Below are 17,256 nucleotides of genomic sequence, written 5' to 3'. Positions count from 1 at the left end.
GAGAGAGAGAGAAATTTGATGTACAGAACAAAATCATGCAGGGACAATGGGGCATGGGCCAGGATTTTCTTCAAATCCTCTGAAATAGGGTTTTTGCCACGCAGGGAACTTGTGAGGTTTATTCCCTTCCCCAGACCATGTTTTGAAGCTGAAAAAAAATTACCCAAACACTTGAATTCCTTTTCCAAGTAGTAGTTTTCATGGAAAACTTTACAGAAAGAGCAATTTGCTTTCTCTAGCAGAGGTTTCCCTGCGGTATGATGTCTGTGTCACGGCACCGTGGGGTAGGATGCAGGCAGGCTCTCTGACCCTGCCCACATTTACTCCTGGCATTAACTTTCCACCCCAACAGATATTTTTTTAAGGTATTTAAACTGAAGCATATCCACGCAAGACTCCCAGCCTGGGAGCCGCACAGCATAATTATTTTAAAGCCACGTGGTATAGAGTAGCCCCTGCAATATTACTGTCTGAGTTAACACCTATGATGCTAAATTCTTTTCTGCCCTAACTGGTACTGAAAATGGAGCAAGTTGAGAGAAGGGAACGGAGCTGGTGAGGGGCTGGAGCACAAGTGTGATGGGAGCGGCTGAGGGACCTGGGGGGTTCAGCTGGAGAACAGGAGCTGAGGGGAGACCTTCTGATCTCTGAACTGCCTGAAAGGAGCTTGGAGCCAGGGGAGGTCGGGCTCTGCTCCCGAGGAAAAAGCACCAGGACCAGAGGAAATGGCCTCAAGTTGTGCCAGGGGAGGTTGAGATTGGATATTGGGAACAATTTCTTCCGCAAAGGGCTGTCGGGCATTGGAACAGGCTGCCCAGGGCAGTGGTGGAGTCACCATCCCTGGAGGGGTTGAACGGATGGAGATGAGGTTCTCAGGGACATGGGGTAGTGACATGTGAGGTTAATGGTTGGACTCGATGATCTTGAGGGTCTCTTCCATCCAAAATGATCCTATGAATTAGTGGGGTTTGTTACCTTTTGTGGTGTAAATGGGTCACCAGGAGAAGGCTGAGGATGTCCATACCCAGCCCTGCATAAAGGAGCTGTAATGTCACTGAGGACCAGACTTCTGGCTCCTGTACCACCAAATTTACAGCCTGTGTCCAAAGTCACAATGATCCACTACAAGCTATTCCCATGTCAAGGCAACTGAGTCTCTCCCCTTGAACCACATCCAAGCTGTTCTTCCACAACTGCAGAGCACCATGGGGATCACAAACAGCATGAGGGGAGAAAGCATAGGAAGCCTTGTAGCATCTGCTTGATATTCATTTCACTTTCGAAATGATGAGCAGCGGTAAATCTGAACCCAAACTGCACCAGTTATGTGTGGTGCAGTACCAGTAGATACTGTGAGCTGAGACAGACATAATTTTAAAATGTTTTATATAGCAGCCAGAACAACAAAGCTCTACAAAAATAATTTTTCCTACTAGTATTAGATAAAAAATACGCTACCAAAATCTGTAAGAAGATAGAACAAATATAAGGGGGATGTCCTGGGTTTCTGGCACCCATATCGTCCTGCCCTTCGTCAGCCGGACCTCACTTCCATGTTCATCCAAGAAAGAACAGCACTTTGATGCTTGGAGTGAGGATACTCATCTCCTGGCCAAGTCCCTGAAGGGAAACCCTCATCCCGTACATCCCAAAATGAAGTAGTGATCGGATGGGTGAGGTGGGCACCACAATTGACATGGGCTGGCAGCACCACCTGTAATTTCCCTTTTGGTTCCATGGAAAGGCTCACTGTGTTGGTGAGTCCTTGGTCAGAGATACTTGAAAGCAATGACCTGAGTATTTTAATTATATCATTTACTGCTGGAGTCTGACCCTGAGCACAGCAGCAGTTCCTGAAGCCACCAATGATGAGTCACTTGCTTGTATAATTCTTCTCCTCATTTTTCCCAGCAGCCATTTTCCAATGCAAACAATAACCTGCTGAAAAGAAATTCAAAATTACACTTTGGACTTCTTCTACAGAAGCAAAGATCTGGGCATATTATTGTTTAAACTGCAAGTGCTAGTGCAAGCAGCAGCTAGGCATTCTAAGTGCCTGAGCTGAGTAATTCAACTTTATAACTCGTTGCAAGCAGCCAGGTTTAATATAAAGCAGAGATTTTCCCCTCGTAGCAACTACAGGCCCACCTCTGTCATGGTTAATGGATGTAGAACTTCTGCCGCCACTAATGGAAATGTTTGTGTGTTTCTGAACTCGTGCCTTGCATTCTGTTGGGGATTACACGTATACATATTTTGGAGGCTCACAAACAGGCTTCAGGAGGCCTATGCCCAGATTTTTCTTGGTATATAGCCACTTACCTCATAGTGAATGGCAAAGGATGAATGAGCGGTAGTTAGGCAGCAAAATATCTGATTTTTACCTAAATATCCGATTTTGGCCTGAGGAATTGTATGAATGGCTGTACAATTTCCCAACAATTTACAGGCCGGGGACTTCCTGAGCAAGCAGTGATACAGTCCTATTTAATGCCCCCTTATAGATTTATTTTTCCCATACATTTCTCCACCCTCTTTGTGAAGCGTGTACATTTTTAGCACCTACAACAGACTTTGGCAAGCAGCTCCGCAGCTCGGCGTTGCTGAGGAGCCAGTCAAATCCTTAAATACTCGGAAACAAAGTCTTGGGATGGAATGAGTAAGTTGTGTATCATCCCTGACAGCACTTTAACAAGACTAAAAGGCAATAAATAAAAAAATATGCAGATGCAGCAATACACTTAATGGTGCGCACTGTCATGGAGAGGAAAGAATGGGAAAGAAGATAATAAGAAAGTCAAATGTTGGTCGTATCCTAAGTCACTGGAAAACAAAATGATGAGAAGCAGCCATGTGAGCTCATCTGATTTGGCAGGTGAGAAAGGTAAGTGCAGCCATGCCAAGACTTCTGATAGTAAAACTATCCTGCTCACACTCCTCAGATGCTCTCAGGGTAACTATCTATTATCTATGACCAAAAGAAACGCTTTTGTGGGAGTGGTTGCGAAGCTTTCTCTGCCATCTGTTCCTGCCAACGAGGGTTTCCTTCTACTGATGCTTCTGTGAGGACCATGAACATTTCTGAACTGAAATTATGGGTGTTGCTCGACGAACATCTGGAGAACAGGAGCTGAGGGGAGACCTGATCTCTGAACTGCCTGAAAGGATCTTGGAGCCAGAGGGGTCGGGCTCTGCTCCCAAGGAACAAGCGCCAGGACCAGAGGAAACGGCCTCAAGTTGCATCAGGGGAGGTTGAGGTTGGATCTGGGGAACAATTTCTTCCGCAAAGGGCTGTCGGGCATTGGAACAGGCTGCCCAGGGCAGTGGTGGAGTCACCATCCCTGGAGGGGTTGAACAGATGGAGATGAGGTTCTCAGGGACATGGGTCAGTGCCAGGGGTGGGTTAACGGTTGGACTCGATGATCTTGAGGGTTTCTTCCAACCAAAATGTTTCTATGATTCCACAAATAGTGGAGGCTGGTGCCTAAAGATAAAATGTGAGAGTGATGGGAAGGCTCCTGCCTTGGGGTTGGCCAGTCCTGTAAGATGACAGGACTCAATCGGAGTTCAAGGCAGCCTCAGACTGAGGATCTGGCTGTTTTTAGAGAAAACAGTTGTTTAGAAGACACTGTTTTTTTTAAGCTGGCCTCAGAGATGAGTTGTAAGATAAATCCTTTGGCTGAATATGTGAAAGTTTATTCATTGCCTCTTCCAAAGGCTGAGACTGATTTTACAATTGCTGTTTTGATGGGAAGACAGAAGGAGGTATTTTGGTTCTGGTGTTCTTAGGACAAGAAGAAAAAGGGTGATATCACAGAACATCCTGATCACTTTAGTTTGCTGTTATGATTCTGAATTGGTGTATTTTTATTTTTTTTTTTAAGAAAAACAAAGCCAACCAACCAACAAAAAACTATGACCCTTTTCTGAGGTGGGATTGTTTTGGCTCTCTGGTTTTGTTCCCCCACTGCATTGAGCCTTCATCAGGAGGTAAATGCAATAGTCTAAGGTGACAAAAACGAGGTGAGTGGAATGGAGAGCAGCAGATGCAATCAAGAGGTAATGCTTTCTTGAAGCTAATTCAAATGGTGCTATATGGCTTAGGTTTTTAAGATCTTTGGTTCACGCTTGAACGCACCAGGTCAAAAATAAAATAGAAAAACTAAGATACACTTTATCTGTGGCAGTAATGACCCACACTGCAGTGACATTATTTCTTACAGGTCATCTGTGCTGGTCACTCATGATAACTGGGGTGGTCCCAGCCCAGACAAGGAGCTTGCTGGCTGTAATCAATCTAATCACGTTTCCTTAACCAGGGTTAAACAAGTGGCTCTTATTTAAAGTACTTGCAGCTGTAGAGACCTCAGTCTTCCTGGAGGTGGAGATCCTGGTAGCAGTGGGACAGGACCTTCTCCTAAGACAGTAGGGAGTGGGTACTTGCTAGAGTGAAATTTCTATGGGGCAGGCATAGAATGGGGGGGCGGGGGGGAGGAAATTGAGAAAAATGTCATGATGCTCTTGCTTTCCTGCTGGAAATGTTGTAGGTATGAGGGTCAAACTGATCCTCATGGAGCTGAGCTGCTGGGAGCATAGATGTGACCCTGTGACTCAGTGGGATGGCTGGGGAAGGGAGGGGGTTCAAGCTTGGTCTGGTTTTAGAAGGATGTGGGGCTTCTGGGGGTAAATGTGATGCTGAGATAGACACAGTGGTCAGTGCTGTCAGTTCTACACCTGATTAGTTTTTAGGGTAGGAGAGATACCTGTGCTACACTAAATTTTTGATGACTAACTAGATTAAGTGTCAAAATCTCAAGCAATATCCTGCTACCTAATGTGATGGCTGTGCTGGAGGTCTGGGTACCAAACAAACACCAGAAGGTGGTGGTCGTTATTTTTTTCATCAGAAGTTTATCAAACTGTTTCAATTTCTACAGGTGTTTAAGCCTCCTTCTCCTGGCAGGGTGGCTCATAGCATGGCCTAAATCCTCGATAATGTGGTGATGTGCGATGGGGCTGGTTGTGGGGTTACTAAAGGGTTTTCCAGAATGTAACTGTGGGTAAATGCAACAGGTGCTCCTGGCAAGGCTTCAAGGGAGGTAAGTAAAGTTAAAGAGCTTGCACTGGTTTGTTTTGGGGTTTTTTGAGACCCCATTTTATAGAGTACTTGCTAGAGGAATGTTGAAGATAACCGTAATCCACAGACTCCTGAATTTAGGCTATTCTATTAGGATTTGAGTGTTTTGAAGATGGAAAAGGCAAAAAAGTTGATTCTTTAGAGCATGTTTTGATGGCCCAGTATCCCACTGCAAGGTGCACATACGCATGAGGAGACGGGCAGGAGGAAAGAAATTATAGTAGCTTGTGCTGTGGAGAGAAGGACCTACCCTGTGCAGCGGGATGAAAATGGAAATATGAAATCTGCTTGAGGAATATGACAGCCGCTTGAGCAAGTCTTGTTTTTCTTAATGTGTGCATTCTTTTTTCAGTTGATGTCACGCAGCATAGCTGGTACTTCATATATACTTATGCACATACACCTGGGTTTGGGCTTCTTGCAGAAGCATTTTGTGCAGGGAGAGTTCATGGTTCTCAGTGGATTAACTTTGGAAAAAATGTTTGGTTTATTGAGTTTTAAAGGTGCTGCTCCAGATATTAAATTAATTTTCAAGCTATATTTGTAATTCTCGCAACAGTTCACAGTTCAAATGCGCTTGTGAAGAATTAAGGGTATAATATTTCACATTAACTGTTCACCTTGTTGCAGGAAAGGTAGAAAAAAATGAAATTGCACCTCAATATAGTTGGTGCTTGATTACAGCTACGAGAAGAAACTTTACCCAGGAGAGGCTGCAACCCAGACACAGAAAAGCAGACACAGGGTTAGAGGCTGGCAAATCAATTGATGTTTCTAAGGTCAGTAATGGGGAGAGAATTTGCATCTCTTAAGTCCTGAGCAACATACAACCCTCCTTAACCCATCATTAACATCTCCCACAGCCTTAATGGCACCTGCCAGCCTTGCCACTCAAAGGTAACACATCTATATCCTGTAGTATCATTGGCCACCATTCAATGAATCCTCAAGGATGTTAATGATTTTTTTTTTTCCCTAAGTGGCTGTTGCCCTGGATCATTCTTTCTTCACTTTCATTTTTGAAAGCCATGTGCAATTTAACATGACTTGATTTGGGTTTTTTGGAGGTCTACAGGATAAAGAGTGCCATGTAGAAAAGACAGAAATCACGTGGCCCTTTGTTAGCCCAACTTAAAGAGGGAATTGGGCAGAGGGGAATATTACTTTATGCATTATTTTCATATAAACTTCTTGTAGGGCTGGAAAAGGCATGGAAAAGTGCAGGTTCAGCCGAATCCCACTCAACATGCTTCCCTAATCCTATCTCTTTGTGTTTGTAGCGATGGTAATTACAAGCAAGGATGGGATTTTGTGGCCTGTTTCCTCCTCTGTCCTCTGCCCTGAGATCCCCTGGAGAAGCTGCTCAGCCCCTACTCGGTCCCTGTGCTGATGTTTTGCAAAATCCTCTTTCTCCAGGCTGGAGCTTCAGTCCCCTTGGGACTCCTTGGAGGGAAAGCAAACTGTGATCCTCCAAACTCTGGTACAAATGTGTAAAGAAATGAATTAATAACAGTTTCAATAAGGAGAAGCATTTTTTTTTCTTTGTAAGTATGACTGCCTCTGTAGACATAGAAATGAGAACACTTTCAGTGGGACTTTCCTTTTGCTGCCTCATGCAGACAGAACCTTGCTGCTCACCAGTGAGAGAGGTGACACTTCTGGGTTTAGAATATGGAGTTGTCTTAGCTGAGCTTCTTGAGTTGATGGATCAGGGCAGCAGCGCAGGTTAGAGACCACAGGTGACAGTTTAAGATGGGGGACAGGTTGTGTAGGGTGATGTGTTGTGCCAGGTTCCTCAGCTCATTCCCTCTAACAGGCTGCAAATTTCTGATTTTTATCCTAGAGCACAGGCATTGTTATATCCTTGGTTGACTAGAAGAGACCCATAAAAATACCTGCACTTCTATTTTTTCTTTAAGTTGTTGCATATGGGTGCCAAGAGGGAGGGGGACCTATTCCTCCTGGCGAGTGCTGCAGTCTGTGTATTGCTCCGTACGGACCCATGTATTAAGAACCCAGCAATGAGGGGGTAGAAAACACACATTTCTAACCTTGAGGTCAAGCTGCTACCACTGCTCACTGCAAACTGTTTACGTCAGGTTAGTTCATTTTAGATTGTTGCTTGTAAATCTGCTTCGATTTTTCTGAGAAAATTCTAGGTCACAGATGTACTTTGTCTCCACTGTAATATAAAATTGCAGGAATTATATAAACAATAGCACATAATGAGGTATGGCTGCACCAGATGCCCGCTGCCCTGGAGTGTTTAGGAAAATTTAAGCTGAGTCGCAGTAATATTTCAAGTTCTGGTTATTGCTACACAAATGTTTATCGATGTTTTTGCTTTAGAAACAAACCCACACTGTTTTTCTAAGCAGAGTACTTGCTGTCCTTTCTATGAGAGACTGAAGGCACACTTGTGTCTGGATGCTATGGCTTCTTTTTTTTTGCCTTTGTTTCTCCTTAAATTAAAAAGAAATCCATTTAGAAGGGTTTAACAGTGGTCATTTCCTTTGGAGCATCCCTCAGTTCCTCTGTTGCATGTAAAATGAAAAGATGATCTACAGGCTGTGCCTGTGAAATGTGTTGAGCAAGACACAGCTCATCAGTTGTCCAAGGACACACTATGTGTTGGTCTAAAGTCTGTTTACATGTGAAGAGCTGAAAACAGATTGAGACCTTAAAACAAAAACAGCTTAGTGCTCGGTGGTAGCACTTCTCCAGCTCGGTGCCAGCGGTTGCGGGGGCTTGGGATGCTGATGTGTCCCCCAGTGCCCCCGTGACACCCGCTGCAGTTCGGCAGCCCCCCACTTACTTGTCTGCAGACAGACGTGGTGTTACACCAAACCAGAGATGCTCTTTACATTTTGGAGGCTTGGCACAGAACTGCTGTGCCATTTCTCCTCCTTTAGACCGCAGAATTGGCTGTATGAGCCCATAAGTCGGTGACATAGGCCCGTTACGCACCTTTCACTGGCGTGACAGAACCATGTTCATGTGGATTGCTACTTTGAGAACCTCTTCACACCAGCTGTGCAGCTTAACCCTTTGATGTGAAGGACCTCTTTTGGGAAACGGATGTATTTGCAGAATGTGTGAATAATAGCCCAGGAGAAGGAAAGAGAATCTAGACTCACTTTGGTTGGAGAAGACCTTTTAAGATCATAGAGTCCAACCACACTCCTGGTGAGGGGAGACAGTGACTCTTCTTGTAAATAGACAGAAAAAAAAATCTTCTGTGTCACCTGACCAAATTAAATTTTACACCAAATGTAAAATTGCAGGAATTTTACAGTGCTCTACAATAATCATAAAGTATGTAAAATTGTGATCACCAAACCTACAAAAGCATCCTTCAGCTGACACCAGTCTTTTATTATTTCCAAAGAACAATGGACAATTGCTCTCATTTATTCATTTCACTATTGTTTCACTTATAACCTAGCAGATTCATTGATTTTTGATATTTCCATTATTGGAATGTAAAAGAAGCCAGAGTGGGAGAACTGCAAGTCACTCAGCTATACAGCTGCTGCCTCAGTCCGAAACAACCCAAAATTTCTTCAGGCTCAGCTTTAGGGCTTTGGTTCCGTAGCCTTCCTAGAACCGTGTTACCTGCATTGCGTGGCCTCAAGTTGTGGCAGGGGAGGTTGAGGTTGGATGTTGGGAACAATTTCTTTCCCAAAGGGCTGTTGGGCATTGGAACAGGCTGCCCAGGGCAGTGGTGGAGTCACCATCCCTGGAGGGGTTGAACAGACGGAGATGACGTTATCAGGGACATGGGGTATTGCCAGGGGTGGGTTAATGGTTGGACTTGGTGACCTTGAGTGTCTCTTCCAACCAAAATTATTCTATGACTTCTCTTACCACTAGAAACTGCTTCCTAAGTGGGGTGTAAATCTAGTGCTTCTTGCCAACTAACCGCCCTCAGCAGCTCATGGTATGTGGGGGGAGCACCCTCCTCGGCCGAAGCCGCTCTGCCCTTCCTGGCCCCCTGTTCCGAACGGGTTTAAAGCCGTTCCTCCCGAGCCCCGGACACGCCACCGCGGCCTCCGTGACTGCTTCCGGGCTCCAGCGGGGCGGGCAGGGCCGGCCCGGGCTCTGCGGCTGCGGGCGGGGCGCTGAGGAGGCGGTGGCCCCGTCCCGCCCTTTTCCCCTCCCCTCGGGGCGGCCGGAGCGCTTGTCTTTCCCCCCCACCTCCCCACCTCCTGCCCGCGGCGTCAGAACAGCTTCTGCGTCCGGCTCGCCCATGAGCCTGCTCGGGAGCTACCGGAAAAAGCCGGGCAGTGACGGGTATGAATCTTTGCAGCTGGTGGACAGCAGCGCTGAGGGCGGCGGGGACAAGCCCGGGGCCATCGCGGCGGCGGGAGGCCGGAGCCCGGCGCGGCAGCAGCAGCAGCAGCAGCCGCAGCAGCCCCGAGGGGAGGGCGGCAGCACCATGGACAGCTCAGGTAGGGGCGGGGCCGCCGCGACACGCGTGGGGTGTGAGGGTAACGGTGGGGCTGTGGCCGTGTCCTTCCACCGGGGACAATAGCGGCCCTTTGTCCGAGGGAGGGCGGTGGGATGGAGGAGGAGGAAGGAAATCCGGGGGAGGGGGGCCGCGCTGCAGAAATCAGCCGCTAATGAATGCTCGTGGTCGGCTCCTGTATTCAGCCCCCGAGAGGAAAAAGGTTGTTCTGAAGCTAAAATGGATGGAGTGGTTTGGGATCTTTCCTCAACTGGCTTATTCCATGGAATCATCATTACTTTTTTTTTTTTTTAATTTTCATTCTCTACAAAGCACTCATCAAACTGAGCTGGATTAATTCTGATAGGTGATGCACCGTTTGTTTGTTTTTTTTTTTTTTTTACCTCAGGGACCATGGGGCCAGATGGTCTTTATGACTGGTAATGGGATAGAGAGCTCTTCACCTCTCTAAACCACAGGTTCGAATTTGCCTGGATCACCAGTAATCGAGAGTACTTTTAAGTGATCTCTCCAACCGAACTGGTTCTGGTTGTTAAGATATGCCCATCACAGTGAACATCTACGGCCTTTGCAGGGAATGTCTAAAGCTCAAACTTGTGCAGGGAAATACCCTGTTTGTTTGTGGGGGAACCTAATTTGATGTCTGCCCATCATAGTGGGGTGATCTTGCAGCAATACCTGTCCTGTGCAGTGAAAGAAAGGGATGACCCCAAAGTACTTAAACAACATCACCTCTGGTTTAATGTGGTACCCCTTCTCAAGGGGCAATAGAACTCCTAATGACCTGTGTCTGGGTTTGGGTGAAAAACCCCTAACGACCTCTGTCTGAACTTGGGCGGGGAGAGGCTTATCTTCATTTTTTTCACATTTTCTCTGATGCAATGAGAGTCACGTTCTCTTCTTCCCCCTTGCCTTTTGAATTTGCTTTCATGAGTTCTTTTGGGAGCTGGATTTGGTTTATAACTCTTTTTTAGTCCTGAGCTTCAGATTTGAATTTGCTGCTATGATACCCTTGCTACAGTTGCTTGTAATCATAGTGTGTGTCAGTAGGTCCTTACTCACAGTAGGCTGCTGCATTACAGTTATTTGGCTTCTTGCATCGGCATCCACTGCGATGGTTAGATATTGCAGTTTAATACCTGTTGTTAAAGCAATTATCTGGATGAATTTCCTTGAACTTTGAGACCCAAAGGTGTGAGTGTTGGGGAAGGTGGCATTTGCCTCCAGGCAGGTGTGGAAACGTGCTGCAGCTTGTGTCACGCCTTTTGTCTCACGTCAGCTCCCTGTATTATTTGAGTGTTGCTGTTGCAATCATTCTGCTCAGTTTCTTCAATCCAATATGTTCCCTGCCAAGCAAAAAAAAATGCTCATGGATAGCTAAACTATGAAGCTGTCACAGAGCGTTAATTGCATTAATACCTTTTATTAGTTTTTAGGATGTTCTCCCCTCAAACACAGGGACTTGATCAAGGGCCATCTCTGGGATTTGGAAGGTAATGGTCCAGAAGTCTCTTTTAACCAGATTTTGCATCCCTTAGTTCATTTTGGTTCTCTCACTGCGTAAATTTTACAAGCACTATAAATGACACATTTGGCACTTCTGGCCTCAATATGGTCCTTTAATTGAGTTTGGTTTTTTCTTTTTAGTATTTTATCTGTTTAATAAGGGCTTTTTGGTGGGCGTTTCCAAATCTTCACACGAAATTTTTAAAAGCTGTACTGAGTGTGATGCTCTGTTCTAAACCTGAAGTCCTTACTTGTATCTGCCCTGTTTGTTTCAATGCTCTATGCTGATAAATGCCTAATTTTTATCAGTCCATTGCAAAGCCATTTTTGTTTGCCAATTATGAAATTATAAAAGCTTAAAGAACCATATCCACCCTTCAGGTGTGCTTGTGATTTCTAGTGATTTGGTGACTGAAGCTGCTCATGAATCGTGGGACATGATTTATCTTTAATGCAGTGTGAAAACGGATATTTATGGGGGGAATTGGGGAGCAGTCTAAGAGAAAGATGGGAAAACAAGCTGGCTGGGGCTTAGGCTTAATAGGAGCAAGGAAAAAAAATCACCACCCACATTTTGTGTTTTATTTTTTAAAATACAGAATGTATACCTCTTATAGATAATTGAGACTTCTCCCATTAATGATGCTGCAAGTCCCAAGATGGGCAGTGGTAGAGCAGATTTCAGTGGGAAAAGGAGACCTGAGGTCCTCGGGAAGGAGAAGGGTGAGATAAATTGCTGACGTTATGGTGCGGGGGAGCCACTCTGCTGCAAAATTAGCTGAAGGTGGAATCCTTGAGGCACCCTGGCCAAATTAGAGCTCGTTATGTACTTCCCACACACCTGAAGTCACATTTCAGTTTTTTGGGGTTTTTTTGGTTTTGTTTTGTTTTTTTCTTTCCTGGTTTTAAATAATGGCAGAACAGCTGCTGCCAGAGTTACCAAAATTAATCAGTCCTGGGGTTAACCCTGTGTCACAATCTGGGATGCTCGGTGCAGCACCTCTGTCTGTCTGGCAGGGTTATTGCTGGGCTTGAGCTGAACATCTCCGGGTGCAGATAAATAGTGTCTTTAATAAAGTTAAATAGTTGGAGAATCAAACCTTCCTCCTTTCTCCCCACATGTGAAGTTTAGTCTGCACCAGGAGAGTGCACTCTGGGCATAGAAAAATGGCCTTTGCTCTCTAGAAGATGTGTTGTAGATTAATATTAAGTAATTATAGAAGGTAGATGAGTGAGGATTTGTGCTGACGAGAAAGCACTGGCAATTCTGGGGCAAATTGCTGTTGGCTTAGCTAGTGTGGCTGTGTTTGCTATTGCTGCAATGACTCTAACTCGCTTGAGTTGAGAATGTGGGCTCCTGTTGGGTTTTTCTATTAATTTTTTTAAAACTAATTCAAAGTATTAAATTTTGAAGTATCATCTCTTAATGTGGGCTTGCAATCTCATAAACAGCTTCTTGCAATGAAAGTAATCAGCGGTTACAGCTTTGCTGTAACTTCTGAGTAGTTATGATTATTGGCTTATTTTTTTTTCTTCCCACTGGTGTTGCTTAGGGTCAAAAGAAGAAATGCAAAAAGAGACAAAAGGCAAGAACCAAGAGCATCCTGTGTGCTGGGGTTTTGCTGTTGGAGGGCAGGATCTGCTCATGGAAATCTGGAAAGGGGGCTGGTATGGGGAGGCTCACAAGGGGCTCTTGGACACCATCACAGAATGTTAGGGATTGGAAGGGACCTCGAAAGCTCATCCAGTCCAATCCCCCTGCCAGAGCAGGAACACCCAGATGAGGTTACACAGGAAGGTGTCCAGGCGGGTTTGAATGTCTGCAGAGAAGGAGACTCCACAGCCTCCCTGGGCAGCCTGGTCCAGTGTCTGTCACCCTCACTGAGAAGAAGTTTCTTCTCAAATTTAAATGGAACCTCTTGTGTTCCAGTTTGAACCCATTACCCCTTGTCCTATCATTAGTTGTCACTGAGAAGAGCCTGGCTCCATACTCATGACACTCACCCTTTATATATGTGTAAACACTAATGAGGTCACCTCTCAGTCTCCTCTTCTCCAAACTCAAGAGCCCCAGCTCCCTCATCCTTTCCTCACACGGGAGATGCTCCACTCCCTTCACCACCTTCGTTGCCCGGCACTGGACTCTCTCCAGCAGTTCCCTGTCCTTCTGGAACTGAGTGGCCCAGAACTGGACACAATATTCCAGATGGGGTCTCAGCAGGACAGAGTCGAGGGGAAGGAGAACCTCTCTCGACCTGCTAACCACCAGGGTCTGGCCAGGCTGTGTCCAGTTGCTGAGCCTGGGAAAATAAGATTTTTTTATTATTTTTTTTGAGTCTCTGGGACTGGAAAATGCTTCTTGGTTCAGATTGTTAAAAATCCTTCTGGCCACCTGTGCCACTCAGAGGAGAGCTAATATGAGCTGTTTAACTGAAGCAGTGACAATTTAAGTTGCTCGAAGTACCTGTGGGCTCACAGGCACCATAAATGGAAACTCTCACCCACAGGTTTGTTGAGTGCTTCCCTGTTAGGCTTGGTTTTAGCTCAAAGGAGCCAAGAGCAGAAACTTTATTTCAGGTAGGGTGGCCATATCGGTTAGTGCTGGTATCTAATGATGCTCGTGTGATGAACTTGTCTGTGGTTGCTTTAAACTTTGCCAGACTTATACCAGCCAGAATGAAATATCGGTCAGTGTGTGCTTTAAATCTCAGATTTAAGTCTCACAGTTTTGCCTGTTCATACAGGCTTATGCTTAAGTTCTGTGACGCTTCAGGTGGGCATTAAAGCTCAGGGCGACTTTAGCACCTGCCCTTAACTGCTGAATATTCAGCTGCTGATGTAAGATTTTACACAACTCCTGTGGAATATGCTAGATGTAATGTAGTAATACGAGAGTACGTCAGTCCAGTGGGACCTATATGTTCCGTGTATGTTCCTCCAGAAAGTGTCTGGACTCGGGTTGGAAGTCTGAGGGTGGAGGACATAAAACCTGGCAAGCTCAAAAACCAAATTCCAAGAACAGCATCTCTGTAGTACTCCCTTTGTCTCTTTATTTTTAAGCTGCTGAAAGCACTCACAAGATGAGAAGCAGGTAGTGAAGAAGCAATTTATTTAGGTTTTTGCTGTGGCATTCAGTAATGCTTTCTTAGCAGCTGACTGAGCACTGAAAGAAGTTCTAGGAAATAAGATATAAAAGTAACAGCAAGAATACACGTTAGAAAAGGAAAACCACCTCTTTTTCTGTGCTCTTCTGTGGTGCTTACAAACTAGATTATCTACAAAATAGCTTTTAAACACTCAGGGGATAAACTAGCTTGTGCTATGTGCTTCCTCAGGCAGAGTAACTGCAAAAGAAAAGCGTTTTAAATGAATTGCAAGTGTTGAAGTTGAGATTTCTTGAACTGTTTTATGCTTGCAAACATAATCTCTTGTAGTCTGGTGATTCCTTTTCACTGAGTCAGAAGAGAGACGTCTCGGTGTCACTGGCACGGGGACAAAGGCTGCTGCTGACAATGTTGGTTTGTATTCTCTTCTAGCTGCATTTTCAAACGGGGAGGTTCAGTTTAATAACTCTTTTGTTTGGTTGGTGTTTTCTGAACACTTGAATGGTTTGGCGTTGGCAGTTGTGCTTTTCTCTTTTTTTGTTGTTGTTGTTTTCACAGGGAGGAGAAGCAGAGAGAATGTCAATCAACTTTAAAGACCAATTTCATGGCTTGTGTTAGTAGTTCAGTATTCCAGCTTTGTGCATTTTGTTCACTGTGGTATGAGCTTCATAAGGGGAAATATATAACAAATGAAACAAATTTGTCACAGTACTGAGTGGTGTTTGTTTTTTTCCCAATATCACTGCCCTTCTAAAAAAGGAAGGAAAACCCCTGTTTGTGGAAATGCTACTTGTTGCTTAGTCAATGGTGCAAGCAGCATTCTTTAGTTACTATTTCTTAAGCAAAAGCAGAAATATCTTAATTCTTCGAATTTCCATGAAGTTTACATTTGGACAGTCTCAAATGAGCCTTCAAATACAAAGCCTTGGGCTCATACAATATTAGCTCTTGCTTTTTATCATGGAAAAGCTCAAAAAGAAGTTCTGGAGCTTCTCTACCCTATGCTGCGCTATGTTCTGCCAGGGGATCCGAGATCTGCCCGGGGGGGTCAGAGACCTTGGCCCAGCCCACACACAGAAAAGGGACCGTGACTTTTTGTATTTTTTTGTATTTTGGGGGGGAATACAGCTATTCCTGCAGTCGAGGAGGGAGGCAATGCCGCCTGCCTGGATGTGCATTGCCCAACGGCAGCAGAATTGCACAGAGATCTCCCTGTACCAGTGATTCTTTAAGATGTGAACCCAAACCTGTTGCTACTCAAAGCACCTTCTTTATGAACTTCTCAGTTCCTGCTCTCTCCTTCCTCCTGATATCTGTTATGTATGAGCCCCTTGTGGGCTTATAGTGACTTAATTTTCCTAGCCTAACTTCACCTGGAAAGGACGCTGATAGCTTTTGGGAGTGGGAAGGGCAGAAGAACACAGAGTGGCCCCTCTGTTAGAGGTAAAGCTGCCAAGTTCTTGGGCAGGTAGTGATGCAACTTGGAGTCTTGAGGTGGTTTCTATCTATTCCAGGCAAAATTTCCGGATGGGTGCAGTGACAGCTAATTGCTGGAAAGTAGCCCATCTGTGGGGGACTACGGTGGGTCCATGGATTCCCTGACGGAGGGCATGGGAACAGAAATTAGCCTTGAAGATATGAAGGCCTACCCATGAGAAAGATGGGAGTAAAGGAGTATCCGGAGATATTAAGGATGTACCCGTGAGAGAGAAGGGAGTAGAAGAGTAACACTGATGATAGCAAAATTAGCCAATGAGATGTTACTGCTGTAACTTGTAACCAATAGTGAAGAGACACATGAATTGGTAAAACTGTATAAAAATGCACTTGTGGCAATAAATGGCATCTACTACTTTCATCCTGGTAGAACTTGGTCCATGTCGTTTGTCCGTCTCAACCACGACACCCATCCTTCCCCAAGCTCGCCTAGTATTGTATATAAAGTTGCAGTTTGTATTACTGGCTGCTTATGAAACCAATATTCTGGTTTTACCCCTCTGTTGGAGCTGGTTGTGTTCTTAGGGTTGTACTTGCCTCTGGTGAATCCAGCTTTTCCCTCCTGCTCAAGAACCGCTGGGTTTTGTCTTGAGCAGTCTCATTGTTAGTGTGCTTATTGCAAAACAGCCAAACTGCCTGGTTTTGGGGGTGAGGGATAATACTGGCTTATAATCTCACATGATGTGTGATCTGATGAGGCATTAATGTTCATTAGGCTCCTTGGCTTGCAGTGCATCTCCCTGTGCTGCCCTGTGACCTTAGAGAGTCCAAACATCTCTACAGCCTGATCTTGAACTTCCCTTTGGCCATGCAGAACCCATTCCTATGTATTTTAACCTATTTCCTTAGGGATCACACTTGCTAATGCAGCCTTCCTTTTGCATGCCTCCACTTTTGAAAGCATCAGGATGAGTGAAAGCTGGGTTTGGGGGTCGCAGTGATGGGGTTATCAAGTGGTTCTGCTGCTCTTGTCCTGCAATTCTACTCTGCACGTGTTTTGCTTTTTATTTTCACAGAACAATACTTTGAGATATCTGTGCTCAGCCTTGTAGGGAGTCTAACTCTACCAGGAATCTGGGACAGCAGTGGAGGAGGGGACAGATGACACTGGTAGCAAAAAAAAAAAAAAAAAAAAAAAAAATCAGTCTTCAGGGTCTCTGTGCGTCTGAGGAGCTTCCCAAGTAATTTCTGCAGGTAGAAGCGCTCTTCTTTCCTGTGAATGCCTCTTTATTGCTGTTTGAGCTGCCTCTTGCTGCTGATCATCTCGCCAGCCCCTTTGCAAAGCATCACTCAGTGCCTATTAAAAAGTTCATGTAATTATGACACTTGGGCTGCATCCAATCTAACAGAGGACGTAAGTGCATATAATAGCATGGATGTTTTAGAGCCTTTGCTTAAATGCGGTAAAGCTCAGCTCTCCAGCAGAGAGCTATGTGCTGGAAGGAAGGGTTAGGGGGAAGATTGTACTCTTAAAACATAGACAAGTGAAGCACTTGGATCTGAATGCTATTGATTATCACTGGATGCAAAGGAGCCACCTGCCC

At 45.1% G+C, this 17,256-nt stretch overlaps 1 protein-coding gene across 3 annotated transcripts in view; it reads left to right on the top strand.

The window, feature by feature from the left end:
* Positions 1-17,256, top strand: part of DNAJC6 (DnaJ heat shock protein family (Hsp40) member C6) — a 51,125-nt gene that overhangs the window by 2,290 nt on the left and 31,579 nt on the right. The window contains exon 2 of one of the 3 annotated variants that reach the window (XM_065842523.2): positions 9,447-9,588. The exons of 1 other annotated variant lie outside the window; for it this stretch is intronic. In XM_065842523.2, the coding sequence (XP_065698595.2) occupies positions 9,576-9,588 (13 nt within the window). In that variant the 5' untranslated portion in view covers positions 9,447-9,575. Of the gene's footprint in view, positions 1-9,287; positions 9,589-17,256 lie in introns of those variants that run through there. One more of the 3 variants, XM_065842522.2, reaches the window with a different exon arrangement.

The sequence above is a fragment of the Patagioenas fasciata genome, chromosome 6, assembly GCF_037038585.1.
Source record: "Patagioenas fasciata isolate bPatFas1 chromosome 6, bPatFas1.hap1, whole genome shotgun sequence".
Taxonomy (NCBI): domain Eukaryota; kingdom Metazoa; phylum Chordata; class Aves; order Columbiformes; family Columbidae; genus Patagioenas; species Patagioenas fasciata.
This window is presented reverse-complemented; position numbering and strand designations above follow the sequence as displayed.